This window comes from Rhinopithecus bieti, unplaced genomic scaffold, assembly GCF_001698545.2.
Source record: "Rhinopithecus bieti isolate Rb0 unplaced genomic scaffold, ASM169854v2 scaffold_8220, whole genome shotgun sequence".
NCBI classification, from domain to species: domain Eukaryota; kingdom Metazoa; phylum Chordata; class Mammalia; order Primates; family Cercopithecidae; genus Rhinopithecus; species Rhinopithecus bieti.
This window is the reverse complement of record NW_016806392.1, coordinates 1,304,451-1,320,404: the sequence shown is the minus strand read 5'-3', so window position 1 is coordinate 1,320,404 and position 15,954 is coordinate 1,304,451. Positions and strand designations below refer to the sequence as shown.

Here is a 15,954-nt window from a genome sequence, read left to right as displayed (position 1 = left end):
TTTTTTTGTATTTTAGTAGAGACGGGGTTTCACCGTGTTAGCCAGGATGGTCTCGATCTCCTGACCTCGTGATCCGCCCACCTCGGCCTCCCAAAGTGCTAGGATTACAGGCTTGAGCCACCGCGCCCGGCGCTCATTTCTGATTAAGTGATTTGAAACATTGAGTGGACCAGGCATGGTGGCTCACACCTGTAATCCCAACAGTTTCGGAGGCTGAGGATTGCGGATCACCAGGTCAGAGGTTCGAGATCAGCCTGGCCAACATGATGAAACCCTGTCTCTAATAAAAGTACAAAAATTAGCTAGGCTTGGTGGCCAGTGCCTGTAATCCCAGCTATTCAGGAGGCTGAGGCAGGAGAATCGCTTGAACCTGGGAGGCGGAGGTTGCAGTGAGCCGAGATCGCACCACTGCGTTCCAACCTGAGTGACAGAGCGAGACTCCATCAAACAAACAAACAAACAAACAAAACACAACACACACAAAAAAAAAAAGAAAGAAAGAAACATTGAGTTAATGGGAATCTGATGAAAATATTTTCATATTTTAAATTTTAAAATGCAATTTTGGAACAAAAATAAGCTATAAGCTAACAATTACAGGTTTTTGTAATTGATGCAGTAAGTATAGAAAATATCATGGTCAGAAATGTGGGAAATGAGCAATGATGATGAAAAGGAAATGGAATTGCTCAGAAAGAAAAGTAGGGCTACACAGTAGCTAATGCACTGCATGACTGATTGCCTATAGGTATGGAGCCAAAGTGAAAGACATGTGATATTAGATACTTAGATTTTAAAAACTTCGTTAAATAAATAGAATATTTATGAATACGTGTAGGAGCTATATCTGCCTACAATGTTTATACTGGCAAACAATAGGATATTGTTGGCAAATAAAGCCCTATAGAGTTATTTCATACTAAAAATATTAAAACAAGAATAGGTACACACTTTAAAAAAATGTAGTGAGGCCCCAGAAACACATTTTAAGATTGATGTCAAGAAATTAAGGAATATAAAGTCAACTTTAAATAACATCCTTTTTCAAGCTTGTCAAAAGCATTGTAGTATGGGATGGGAATGTAGAATCAAAGGCGAAATACAACTTATGTCAGAATCACCTTCAGTGCCAGCCAATTAGCAATGTAAATTCCTTTGATGGATTTTGCTGGGATAAGCAATTTTGAGGACAAGGGTTGGAAATCAACAGTTTACAAGATATCCAGGTGATTCTTGTATATACTACAATTTAAGAATCACTGCCCCAGTCTCTTACATTACTAGACAACTTACAATATGGAATCTATTCAATAAAATATACAGTGATTTCAGAAACTGAGGAAAGAAAATGCATTTTTCCCTTCATTCACTTTAAAGAGCATGCAGCTGGGGAAGGACTATGGCCTGTGGGATTCAGGAGGAGATGCCCTTAATGCACCCGATGCGTTCTTAAATAATAAAATGTGAAAGTTATTTTTTATTTAATGATGATTTTCTTTAAAGTCCTGTATCATACCACTGATAGTTAATTCATTATGAGTTATTACAAACGGTTGAAATATACATGCTTCGGATAATCTGGTTTGATCCATAGCTAAAATTAGTAACAATTAGACATACCATCTAAGCTTCAGTATTTTTTTTTTAAAACGGAGTGTCACTGTTGTTGGCCTGGGATTGGAGTACAATGGCATGATCTAGGCTCACTGCAACCTCCACCTCCCAGGTTCCAGCAATTGTCCTGCTTCAGCCTCCTGAGTAGCTGAGATTACAGGCACCCGCTACCATGCCCGGCTAATTTTTGTAGTTTTCATAGGGATGGGGGTTTTACCTTGTTGGCCAGACTGGTCTCGAAATCCTGACCCCAGGTGATCGACCCACCTCAGCCTCCCAAAGTGCTGGGATTACAGGCGTGAGCCACCGTGCCCAGCCAGTAGTATTTTTATAACAAAACATTGGTTATTTTTTGTACGTATTAGGGATTAGGTCAGATCTACATACTCTGAAAGTCTGTCAAAAGAAGTTCATTCACATGTGAAAATAAAAGGCACAGGTCTGTTCCAATATGAACAGGCTGCTATAACAAAATACCATAGACTGGGTGGCTTAGAAACAACAGGAATGTGTTTCTCACAGTTTGGGAGGTTGGGAAATCAAAGGTAAAGTCACCAGCAAATTTGGTGTCTTGTGAGGCCGTGTTCTTGGTTCCCAGACAGTTCCTTTTAGCTGTATCCCCACATGCAGAAGCAGGGAATGAGCTCTCTGGGATTTTTTTTACACAGATGCTAATCCCATTCAGGTGGGCTCCATCCTATGAACAAATCACCTCCCACAGGTCCCGCCTCCCAATACCATCACACTGGGGTTAGGATTTCAATATATAAATTATGTCATGACACAAAGGTTCAGTCCTGCAGGGAACTCACTAAAATTCTACCTATACATTGTGGGAGAATTCAGGAGAATAAGGAGAAATGGATGTGTTTCTCTTGTACATTTCATTTGCACGAAATTTATTTCTGAGTTTTCACTAACACTTGCTAAAATAGGGAGTGTCGAAGCTTCCAAATTCTAGCCAATTGAAACATTCTATGTGGGCATTTTATTTTCAAGTTATCAAGGAAAAGCAGTTGTTAGGGATGAAAATCAGTGACTAATATAAAGCTCTTCATTTTTAGTCCGATTTAATAAATTTTTTTTGTGGAAGGAAGTTCTCACAAAAGAGTAAAGTCCAATAAATACTTTATATTTCTTTAGCCTCATTCCTCAGAAAGAGGACGTTTTAAAGAAACATATGAAAGGAATGTAAAACCACATTCTGAAAGTTTTGCACTCATTTGCTACAACTTCAAACCATCTAATTTTTTCCTTCAGTCATTACTCTGATTTAATTGCTGTCATTTAGAACTTTTAAAAACATTCAATCAGCTGTTTTCTGTTTTAAAGCTACTAATTTATTAATGATTTATGTCACTTCACCTCTCGAATTCTTGTTTGTTTGTTTTTTCTAATTCTAGTGTAAGCTTGGGGAAATCAGATCTTTCTGTACCTCATGTGTGTGAACCAGGTTTACATTTTATTTACCTATATACTTGCACATAAAAAAGGTTGTCCTGTCTACCCAGAGGAAGGGCCTAGGGTCAAAAAGACTATTTGACAATGAAGATTCTACTCTATATTGTGGCTGTACATACCCATTGCCGCAAATTTCTGAGACATAGAACTATTTTGATGAAGCTGTAGATACATTTCAATGAACTCACTAAGCCAGCTGACCTTAAGATACCAGTTGCCATTCAGGAGTTAGCACTTTCAAATAAACTCAGCAGATACCTTTCATGTCAGTATTAAGCATATGGTTCAGTACAATGTAATTCTCTAAAATGTTTGTTAGACATTCACTCAGTCAACCAGTCAAGAAATACTTATTGAAAAATCTACTATTTGCCAGGCACATCATTCAACTGGAGACTAACAGGGACCAAGACATGAGCATTGTCCTCCAGGAACTTCCAGCCCTCTCAGAGATACAAATGAGTGCATAGGAAAGTAAAACACTGTGTGATGTAGAGAAAATAGAAGATTAACATAAAGAGGCAGCTGATACCTTTTGAAAGTCAAATAAGGCTTTCCATGGTGGAATGAAATAACCTAAGATGAGATGGATGAACAGGTTTTAGTGTATTAGCAGCGGTGGTGGAGTGCTCTGCAGTGTTCTAGGCATAAGAGCATGGCAGGTGCAGACTTCCAGAGTTTGGAGAGTATGAAGTGGATTGATTGAACTTCATTTTATATCAGTATTGCAGTGGTATTACTGATACTGAGTGCATTGCCTTAAAAGTGTTTTTCTTACTTTCCATTTTGGTTTATTTTTATGCTAAGTAAGTAAAGGTTCATGTTCAAATGTTTAATTGCCATTATGGAGTGCCCTTAGCTGAGATGAGGCTTTAGGGGCATGAAGTAATGGCACTTCGGGTGGAATTCAGAGTTAAATGCACTTCTGTGTTTCTCAAAATTCACTCCTGTGTTTCTCAATGCTTGGTCTAGGAGCTAAGAATAAGTGTATGTATCCCAGGACTATATAAAAATCTCATTATCTGTCCCCAGTGTCAGAATCTACCACTGAATGCCTGCAACTTGTCCCTAGGGCACAACCTTAACATTCAAGTCTGGTGCTTACCTTTTCCTTCTGAACTATTTCTGTTTTATCAAGTGTTTGTTTATTCCTCTGAATAAACCACAGCATCTTGAGCTTCCTCAGTGATATAGAGGAATCTTCTATACAGACCAACTGACTCACTACATGTCTGGGTTTTTGTGAGGTACTTGAATGGTCGTTAGAAATTCTACATCATGAAACATCTCTTTGACAAGCACTGGGCCATATGGGAGAGATGAAATTGATTGGATGACTCCTGATCAGCCAGGTGGAAATCAGGATGCATGGAAGCTAAAGTTCCATGCTATGCCCAGGCCTTTACTCTCCATGGTCTGTCCACTGACTTGGAGATACACAGATGCCAAGGAGAAGATCTTCAAAATGATGCTTGCAGTGACATTGTTTAATATTCCCTGTTTTGTGGGATGCAGGGGTCTTTACAATTGATGAGGCTTAACAAAATTTATTAACTCATCTGTAGCATATGTTGAGAACTGCATTTTTCACAGTCATCCCAAAAGTTCCCACCAGTCACATCCCCACCTAATACTGAATGTTTTGCACATAGGAAGAAAGAGGGGATTATAAGCTATAAAAATATTTGGCTATGATAATGTTAAATTTATTCCAAAGCCCAGGCATATCTACCACAGAAGTTAACATATTCTGAATTCATTAAGACAGTCTCACCTTCTGACAATACATTTTGCTACTTTAAACTTCTAACCTAATTGTTGATCAGAGTATGAAGGAAAGTTTATATCTCAGAAGAGGCTTTCAAAGCAATTTATAGGTCACAAAAAATACACAAAATAATAAAATAACACTTGCTAATATTTAAAGTTTGGTTAGATTCTAGTCCCAGGGATTTATGTGTTTTACCTCCCCTCACATACACTATTTCTACGAGGGAAGCGCTGGTATGACCTTAACTTTATATTTGAGGACACTGAGATTGAAAGAGTTTATGCAACTTTTCTAAGTTCTCACTTAGACTAATCTAAAGCTCAGGATTATAATCATGATCCCATCATGATTCCCTTGGCTTAAATTTTAAATTTAAACAGTAACACTTCCATCGTCCTGGTTTACTCACTAATTTCTTCTTGTGTTCAGACTTTTACTTGTTCACTCACTAAGTTTAGCATGATCAGTTATTGGGGCACCTCTGCTCTTCACCCAACATCTATTCTCTTGTATCCACTGCTCACAAGCTATCTACCAGGAATAATTGTCACGTGGAGAGCCAGTGGGGCACAAATATGAAGAAGCATGGATTCTGCCCTTCGTTTCTCAGAGGGAGACATACAAAACCCATAACATGGCTGACATGGCCAGAGCCACGGGGAGGGGGAGGCTGAGGTGCAGCACAGCGTGAGAGGATTGGATCCCCAGAGAGGCGGGTGGGGAAATCTGGGCTTGCAGCTGCTTGCTGTGTAATCAATATGCTTTTCAAAGATTCGAGGGTTGGAACTGGGAAGAGGCCTGTGTAAAGAGAGAAATTCATTCTCTGACAAAAAAAAAAAAAAAAAAAAATTCTCAAATACAGCTGGGTAGACAAATACATTTTGTGAATGGTCATTTTGATTACTTTACCAAGAGCTAAAGGAAAAAAAAAATTACCATTTGCTTATAAATGGAAAGCGTATGGATTTCTCAGCCTTGGCTCTGTTGCTAACTTGGCTTCATTATTATTATTGTAATTATTATTTTATCCAGTGGTGATGCTTCTTTAGAACATCAGCCATCAGATTTCCAATATTCATTATCACCTGGTGAAGTTCCTGCAGTGGTGGTGTATAAGTAAGGGTTCTCCAAAGAAGCAGAACTTACAGGATATGCATATATCATACAAGTGTGTGCGTGTTTATATTGATATAGGATGTGTGTTTATATACATATATGTAGCGAGAGAGAGATCATGGAATTGGCTCACAGGATTACGGAGCATGGCAAGTCCAAGATCTGCAGGCTGGCCTGGCAAGCTGGAGACCCAGGAGAGCTGATGCTGTGTGGAGGCTAAAGTAATGCTATCCTGGATGCTCATCCAACATGTTGACTTCTGACTAACGCTGGTTTCGGGAATGCCTCTAGGATTTCTGTGTTACCTACTGTTCCTTGTGTAAACATGTGCTTACCATAAATCTTGCCCTTAAGCAGTTGTCCTACACATCCCTTCTGAAGCATGGACATTCTGTCTCCGTGGTACATAAGCCCTTGGTCTTGGGGATAACTCCATAGAATCCACCATCTCATCTTGGTGGCCGTCCAGTGCATGGTTCTGTTTGTAAGTCCCTGTTGAGTGTTTCTGAGAAACTCGATATGTCAGACTCTGTCTTTAGCCTCTCAGCTTCCTCGGCCTTTGGGAGTGGGTTTACATAGACAAGCCCATTGTGGAACATGCTATGAGTTTCAGTCCAAGGAAGAGCTGATGTTTCAGTTCTAGTCTGAAGGCAGGAAGAAGCTGATATCCCGGCTTCAAGGTACTCAGACAGGAGGAATTTTCCCTTACTTAGGCAGAGTTAATCTTTTTGTTCTACTCGGGGCCTTTACCTGACTGGATTAGGCCTTCCTACATTAAGGAAGGCAATCTGCTGTATTCAGTCTACTCATCCAAAAACATCCCCAGAAAAACATCCAGATTAGTGTTTCACAAAATATTTGAGCACCCCATGGCTCACTCAAGTTGACATATGAAATTAGCTATCACAGGTGGCTCTCAGAATGTGGTCCTGGGATTGACAGATAAACACTATCTGGGAATTGCTAGACATCCACATTTTGAAGTGCTAACCTAGATCTACTGCCTCAGAAACTCTGGGGATGGGGCACAGCAGACTGTGGTTTCAAGAGCATTGCAGGCAATTCTGATGCAAGCTAATGACTGAGACCCAGTGGCAACAGGATTGCTCCTGCTTCTCTCGGATGTTACTCATTCATATTGAAACTTACCTGTTCAGAGAAGAGAGTTATTATTTCAGGGTGCTTCCTGCAGTTCAAATCTGCACTGGGTGAACTCCATGGCCTAATTAGCCCAAGGAGTGGAGACATCTATTACTTGTTAAGGATAATTTTCAGAGTCCAGAGTGCTAACCATTACATCACGGGGCCAGATGTGGTAGGGATAGTTTTCTTTTTTTTTTTTTTTGAGACGGAGTCTCGCTCTGCCGTCGAGGCTGGAGTGCAGTGGCCGGATCTCAGCTCACTGCAAGCTCCGCCTCCCGGGTTTACACCATTCTCCTGCCTCAGCCTCCCGAGTAGCCAGGACTACAGGCGCCTGCCACCTCGCCCGGCTCGCCTTTTGTATTTTTTAGTAGAGACGGAGTTTCACCTTGTTAGCCAGGGTGGTCTCGACCTCCTGACCTCGTGATCCACCCGTCTCGGCCTCCCAAAGTGCTGGGATTACAGGCTTGAGCCACAGCGCCCGGCCTGGGATAGTTNTTTTTTTTTTTTTTTTTTTTTTTTTTTGAGACGGAGTCTCGCTCTGCCGTCGAGGCTGGAGTGCAGTGGCCGGATCTCAGCTCACTGCAAGCTCCGCCTCCCGGGTTTACACCATTCTCCTGCCTCAGCCTCCCGAGTAGCCAGGACTACAGGCGCCTGCCACCTCGCCCGGCTCGCCTTTTGTATTTTTTAGTAGAGACGGAGTTTCACCTTGTTAGCCAGGGTGGTCTCGACCTCCTGACCTCGTGATCCACCCGTCTCGGCCTCCCAAAGTGCTGGGATTACAGGCTTGAGCCACAGCGCCCGGCCTGGGATAGTTTTCAATGTGTACATTTAATATGCTACTAACAGGAAGTTGTGACGACCATCATTAAGCTATAGTATTAGTACTCTTCACGATGCAGTACACCAATTCTGGACTACGAATCAAAACACCAGTGGTTTTGCACCAGGGCCAGCACACACCCAGCTGTGCTGCCTTGCGGCATGAGTTAAATACCTCCAGCCTTGAAGTCTTTAGCTGTTACTTGCACAAATAATGCCAGAACTGTCTACCTCAGATGTTTATTTGAGTATAAAATGAGAGAAAAAAATGAACGAAAGCTTCTGATACTTGTGAACACTGATCAAACACACAGGGAGAGAAAGGCTAAGTTTGATGTATTCTAAAAAGCAGCCTCAAAAATATCAGCGGGAGAGAAAGTGTCTGTCTTACAGAAAGCAGTAGAGGAATGATGTGTTCTCTTGCTAATATTTCCTTCATCTTGAAACACCCATCCCTGGGAAATTGAGGTAGCAAAGGAACAAATAGCTAGGCCTTTCTGTGGTCTTAGTCCTAGTAGTTCACACATGAAATTGACAAGAAGCAAATAGATTAGACGTTGGCAAATTCTTATAAAAATGAATCAGGGGATTAAAAAAATAAGACCTGCCTTCAATGATGATTCAAATTTGAAGAAATCTGATTGTCAATGAAGCCACGCACACAGAACTTGGTGTGGAAACTGAACAGCTCATACAGGGTATTTTGCCCTAGAGCTCAGTGAAGGTGTAGTTATGGTTGATAGTGGATAAGGGAGCTCCTCTCAGAGCACAGAGCCTGGGTCTACCAGAATAGGTACTGATGGCCTCAGCAGCCCATCTGGAGCAGCCACAGTGGGGATGCCAGCCAGCTGCAGCGGCAGAGGCATGGCTGGGACTGTGCACTCCACGGAGCAGGCAGGGGCCAGAGACAGGAGGGATCCCCGTCCTCTTCTGAGTTGGCAGGTGAGGAGCCCTGCACTCCCAGGTGCAGCTACCTCCACCCAGCCATGGTTTTGCACCCAGGCATCCCTGCATTCTCGGGAGTCCAGGAATCCCCCTGCCCAGGCAGGCTCAGAAATGTCTGCTCCCACTCCTCCTCACTCTTAGCACCTGCTCTGGAGCAAAGTTAAGGCCAAACTTGGGTGCTGTCACTACCCAGCTGGTTGTGCACATGCTTGGGGTGGCACTGACATGCCAACTGCCTGCTGCCTCAGCCCTCTCCAGACTTTGGGTGCCAGCAAGCACAGGAGGGAGGCTGAGGGGGAGTGAGAGCGGTTCAGTTCAGGCCTGCAGGTGCCCCTTGGCACAAACTACCTGGGCACCATAGATGGCATATTGATGGTGGCAGGAAGTAGACAGACTCCTGGTTGGAAAGGGACAGGTCCCTGGTAAAACCCCACCTTCAAGTCAGTGACAGCCTGAAGACCGGGGGGTCAGGCTGCCAGTTATGAGTAGAGTCTGCAGTCCAGAGTGAGAACTTGTGGTGCTTTTTCTGGGCCTGCCCATGGACAATCAGCATATACTTTCCTCCTTCTGAGCCCATAAAAACCCTGGACTCAGTCAGACTCAGACAGATGTCAGGACTACCAACTGCAGAAAGGAGCTACCCACTTCAGGTCTCCTTGACTCTGTGAGATGACCTCCCTGCAGATAGGAGCTACTCACTCCAGTTCTCCTCTCTGCTGAGAGCTGGACCCTCATCGGGACCACCTGCCTGTGGAAAACTGCTATCCACTTGTGGTCTCCTGAGAGCTGTTCTGTTGCTCAGCAAAGCTCCTCTCCACCTTGCTCACCCTCCAGTTGTCCACATAGCTCACTTTTTCTGGACGTGGGACAAGAACTTAGGAATCTCCAGATGGCAGGAATGTAAAAGCTGTGACACAAACAGGGCTGAAACATGCCCCTGCCACTTGCCACATTGTGGGTGATGAGAAGGTCAGAAGAGCTGTAGTCTTTCAGGGATCCCAGACCTAGGGGTTCCCTGAGCTAGGGCTATGTCACCCTCTTTGGGATTCTGTGGCTCCTGGCATCTCCAAGCTTCCGGGTACAATTGCATTCCCCTCATCCAGAGACAGAGGGCTGCAGCGGAAGCCACGTGCAGCACATCTGGTCCTGCTGCAGCCTCACATACAGCTGGCACCTGTGCTGGCACCTGCAGCTGCCTGCCCCACCAGAGCAGTTAGCGTGCCTGGCTGTCTGCAGTGGACAGACCCCGTGCTCAGTCGCGCGCACACCCCTTGCTGCTCTACACCTTGCTTGCCCTTGGCAGGTGTGGGATCCAGGACAGTAGCGTGAGCTGAACGCAGCTGCCAGTCTGAGTGGGTGGAATGAGCCCAGCAACTAATACTCAGGCAGAAAGTGCCTCCAGACACAGAGATTTCTGGCTGGTGAAGTGACTCCCTAAGGATCCCATGGTAATAACAAAGCATTGGATCTCCTGTTAGGGGTTAGAGTTTTTCTCTTCCTGACCAGCAGGATTATCATGTGCCAGGGATGCCTGTTTTACATTTTTTATTCTTAAGGGGAATTTTGTTGTAACTCTTCTGTGTGTGCTCCAACACTGCAGAGACATATAGGTTATCATTGAACTTGAGACTAGCTCACATCACAGATAATAGATTACAAACTAAAGGTAATCTAGGTGAATTTTGATATTACTTCTTCCTTAAAGATGTGAGCATGTTCCATGTGGAGGAACTGAGATTGGTCACGGGTAACTGTTACCCTGTTTTCTGGGCTATGACAGACAAATTGAAATGTAACTCCCATCACAATCCACTTTTCCCAAGTTTTTATTGCAAATAAAGGTAACTATGTCATATACATCTATCAAGGGAGTTTTTGTGGGTGAGGTATGTATATATCTCTTTAAGAACAAAAAGCACAACCTTACTAATAGTAATGTTTTTGGGTCATTTTCCCAACCCTCTTCATCCAACTTGCAGTTTTTTGTGATGCTTGGAGAAGCCACAGGTGTCTGCTAGCCATGCAGATGAAACATGCAGCCAGCCAACCCTGGAATTCTAACTTCTGAATTTTTGACATAATGAACAAATAAACCCCTCTGTGTTTAGGTCATTTTGGACCAGTTTTCCTGTTATTTGAAAATGAGTACATTACTACATGATAAATGAGAACTAGAAAAAATAAATCCACCCACTGGCAAAAGGAGATCATGCAGAGTCTTTTCTATCTCAGTCTGGATTTGGGAAGAAAAATCTTCTTCAGTAAAAGTCCTTAAATGATGCTCTTTCTCAGAAATTTGATGTTCATGCTTTTAATACCTGTACAGCTTAGTCACTTTCAAGCAGATATTTGGGTAAAATGTAGTTGGAGGCTGGTTTTGCCACTGGGATACCTGAAAAAAATATTCAACACCAAACATAGGATTCTTCGCGATAAGATCTTTTTCAAAGATGTGCTCATAATACAAAATTAGGAATTAAATCACATGGACACATGCATTACAATGATGCAAATTAAATCTGCCAAACAATATCAAATGCTGGTGAGAACCATGAGCAACTGATACTCCTGCACATTGACTGTGAAATAGAAAATAGTACAACTACTTGGGAAAACAATTTGGCAATCTCTTACAACATTTAAAAAGCCTACACAAATATCCAGAAATTCAGCTGATAGGTGTTTACAAAAAGGAATTAAAGCAAATGTCCATACAGGATTATATTAGAATGATCATCACAGTTTATTCACTTTAGCCAAATCTGGATGTTATGAATAAGCATATTGGAGTGTACTCATACAATTGAATTAATACATAGAAATTCAGATTAAAAAATATGGACACATGGAGCAACATGAAAGAAGCTAAAAGTTATGTTGAACAGAAACAAAGCAGATACAAAAGAGTACATGCTTAAGATGTATGTTTATGTAAATCTCAAATACAGGCAAAACTAATGTATGGTAAAAGAAATCGAAACAGTACTTACCTTTAGGTAGCAGTTAATTGGGGTTGTTTGTAAATAAAATTCCTTAAATAATGATGGTTGCAGGTTTCCTGATTTACTAAAACTCAGAAAACTATGTAAGTTCTATTCCTTTTACTGCGTATAAAATATACATTCATTAAAAATGATCAAATGCACAAGCACACAGCACATGGGTCTAGTGCCAGCATGTCATGGGGAAAGAGTGAGGCGGCAAAGTAACAGCAGATTAGATTTTGGATAATTTAAGATAGTCAAACTGCAGGTGAAAATGACAAAAACATCTGAAATGTTTAAAGGCATTACAAAAGGAAATGATAAAAAGACATGAACAGTGAATAAGAGGCAGGCATATTTGAAAAAAGAACTAAACAGAAGCCAAATGTCTGTCAAAACCAATAGCCTAAAAGTGCAAATCATGTACAACTTGAAGATGAGTTAATAAATTGTAAGATAGAGATGTAGGAACTATCTGGAATGAACCACAGTAATATAAGATAGAAAATATGTAAAAGAATATGACCAGATAGTTCTCAAAAGAAGACATTTATGCAGCCAACAGACATATGAAAAAATGCTCATCATCACTGGCCATCAGAGAAATGCAAATCAAAACCAAAATGAGATACCATTTCATGCCAGTTAGAATGGTGATCATTAAAAAGTCAGGAAACAACAGATGTTGGAGAGGATGTGGGGAAATAAAAACACTTTTACACTGTTGGTGGGAGTGTAAATTAGTCCAATCATTATGGAAGACAGTGTGGCGATTCCTCAAGGATCTAGAACTAGAAATACCATTTGACCCAGCAATCCCATTACTGGGCATATACTCAATTATAAATCATTCTATGATAAAGATACATGCACACGTACGTTTATTGAGGCACTATTCACAATTGCAAAGACTTGGAACTAATCCAAATGTCTATCAGTGACAGACTGGATTAAGAAAATGTGGCACACCACAGAATACTATGCAGCCATAAAAAAGGATGAGTTCATGTCCTTTGCAGGGACATGGATGAAGCTGGAAACCATCATTCTAAGCAAGCTGTCACAAGGACAGAAAACCAAACATCACATGTTCTCACTCATAAGTGGGAGCTGAACAATGAGAACACATGGACACAGGGCAGGGAACATGACACAGTGGGGCTGGTCGGGGACTGGGGGGCTGGGGGAGAGATAGCATTGGGAGAAATACCTAATGTAAATGACGAGTTGATGGGTGCAGCAAACTAACGTGTCATGTGTATACCTATGTAACAAACCTGCACGTTGTTGCACATTACCCTAGAATTTAAAGTATAATTTAAAAAAAGAAAAAAAAAAAGAAAATATGTAAAAGAAGGGAAAAGAGACATGTCTGACAGGATGAGACAGTAAAGCATATTCCTAATTTGAGAAAGATAAAGTAGAGAGACTGGAAGACAAGCAATATTTGGAGAGAATGGCTGACAATTTTTTAATTGTTGAAGGATATGAATATTGATATTCAGGAAGTGTGAAGTTACCCAAGCCATATGTATGAAGTTATAAAAAAATAGGATGCTGAGTTATAGAGTATGTTGTCAGTCTAATTGTTATTTTTGTCCAGGCAATCTATAGTTTTGGTGATATTCAGATTGTCTCTTTTTTTGGAGATATGGAGGTGTCAAGTTGTGGATTTATTTATTTATTTTTTTTAATTTTGCTTGGACTCACTATACCCTTTTTATATGAAGGCTTACCTGCTTATATAATTCAGCACTCAACAAAGTGATAATGTACATTTTTAAAGCACCTATTTAGAAAAATTGAACCTGCATAGGTCTCAATGCATGGTAACAAATGTCTAAGAATATACAAAGAATATATTTTCTAACTATAACCAATCATATTTAGAATTAAATCTAAATGGTAGTGAAGCAAATAAACAAGCAAAAGTGGAAATTTTAAAAAAATCCAAATAATTAATGGGTTTAACAGGACATAATAATGAAAATTACAAATTTTTAAAATTAACCAAAAAATGAACCAAAGGCAAACTTACAGAGTTTATTTAACATGGTACTTAGAGAGGAAATATATTTACCTCAGGGTGTTCACCTAGAAACAAAGAAGAAATATATAATTTTGTTAAGTGTTCAATACAGGAATTCAGAAAAAGTAAGAATAACTTTTTTTTAAATGAAGGAAAAAAACATTAATTAAAATGTTGGAAAATAATGAAAAAACTGGCAAAATCAAACTTTAAGTTTCTGGAAAGAAGCAACCATACAAAAAAATACAGGAACCATGAAGAAAATAATAGATACATATAGAAATGTATTAATCATAGTAGAAAATGTAAAACATAACTCACTTAACAACTTTGCTCAAATTTGAAACCACAGCATAATAGATAATTTTTAGAAAACATACACATTATAAAAAATATTATTAGATTTACAAGACCTGAATATTATGGCTTGTGTTTTCAGAGCACGTGCAGTGTGCCTCTGCATATCTTGCTTGTTTCGACTTGCTCTCTTCTCTTTGCTGAATTCTCTGTAATCTCCACAATATATCTTCCAATTCAGTGATCATTAATTTCAATAATTCTTTCTTCACCACTATCTAATCTACTGTTTAATCTATACATTGAGCTTTTTTAAGGATTACATTTACATGTTTAATGTTTCTAGTTAGTTGTATTTTAAACCTGACATTCTTTCTTTCTTTGTGATTATGTTGTCTAGCAGTTGATACAAAAGAGAAAGGCAAGGTCTTCAACGTATTACTTCAGTACAAGCATATCATAAACAGCACTGAGACAACCTTTAGTGCTTCTCAGCAAGCACTGCCCTTGCCTTGGGTGCATTCATCATTGTTTTGCTTTGTCAAAAAACAATGCTACCACACCAATGTGTATGTTATTTCAAAAGTTTTTCTTACACTAGAGATTTATGCAAAAAAGCATATATATGTGTATGTATATGTATATCTCTTAAATATTTTTCCAATATTATGCTTCTACTATACATTCATGTTGTTTCATCTACACTATGAGTATATCATATATACTCCATGCCTATTCTGTATTCCTAATCTTTCTGATGAGCATTTGGGCTATTTCCAAGTTTTGCTGTAAAATAGTGTTGCTATAAGCATTCATGTGCACATTCCTTGAGAGTTATATGTAATGGTTTGTATAGAAACTATATCTAGAGAAGTCAAATTGCTGCAGGATTCTAAGGAACAGGCAATGTTTATTTGCAAAATAAACTCTAATTTTTTTTTCAAAGATATATCCCATCAATAAGTGCAATAACAAGTGACTGCTCATCTCTTCAAATTTTTGCCAAAACATGCTATGACAAATCCTTAACTTTGCAAATCCATGTAATCATGTTCTGAGGTTTAGAGTGAATGTTTTTTATTAAGTTAAGAAAGTTGTCTATCTATCTATCATCATCTATCTATCATCTATCATGTCTCTATCTCTCTATCAGTCATCTATGTATCATTTATCTTTTTTATACTATCGGTGGATATAATACTATATTAATAATCTTCTGCATTTAGTAACACGAGGTCAAAATCTTCCAATTTCTCTCTCTCTCTCTCTCTCTCAACTGCCCTCATTCTCTTCCTCCTTGTCTGTCTTTTCTATTGGAAAAAAATGCCTAGCTTTATACAATGCCATAGAAAAAAGGGCTCAATTTTTTTCTATAAATATTTTGGATTATCCTGGTTAAATTTGTTCCTAGCCATCATGTAACTTATGTCTATAATGATTGTTATTTTAAAAGTTTAATTGTCTAACTCCTGATTGTACATAAAATGCAGTTCATTCTTATATATTAATCCTATATCTATATCTTTATATATTACTATGTCTACATCTTTTAATGAAATATACATTTTCTATAGATTCTCTTGAATTTTCATTGTAGACAATTATATATTCAACTATTTTCATTACGTTTATTTCTTTTAAAGCTCACCTCATTCTTTAAGACAAAGTTACTGCATTGGTTGGGAGATTCCATAACATGTTTCAGGAAGCTGTGATTGTTGGCATCTTTGTCTTTTCCTTGATCTGGTAAATAATTTTTTTTTTTTTTTTTTTTT

General features: G+C 39.7%; 1 protein-coding gene across 1 annotated transcript in view; it reads left to right on the top strand.

The window, feature by feature from the left end:
* The window catches only part of LOC108532123 (uncharacterized), a 35,388-nt gene that overhangs the window by 9,216 nt on the left and 10,218 nt on the right, over positions 1–15,954 (top strand). Inside the window, 1 exon segment of the mRNA XM_017875896.1 lies at positions 703–714. Coding sequence (XP_017731385.1) covers positions 703–714 — 12 coding nt within the window.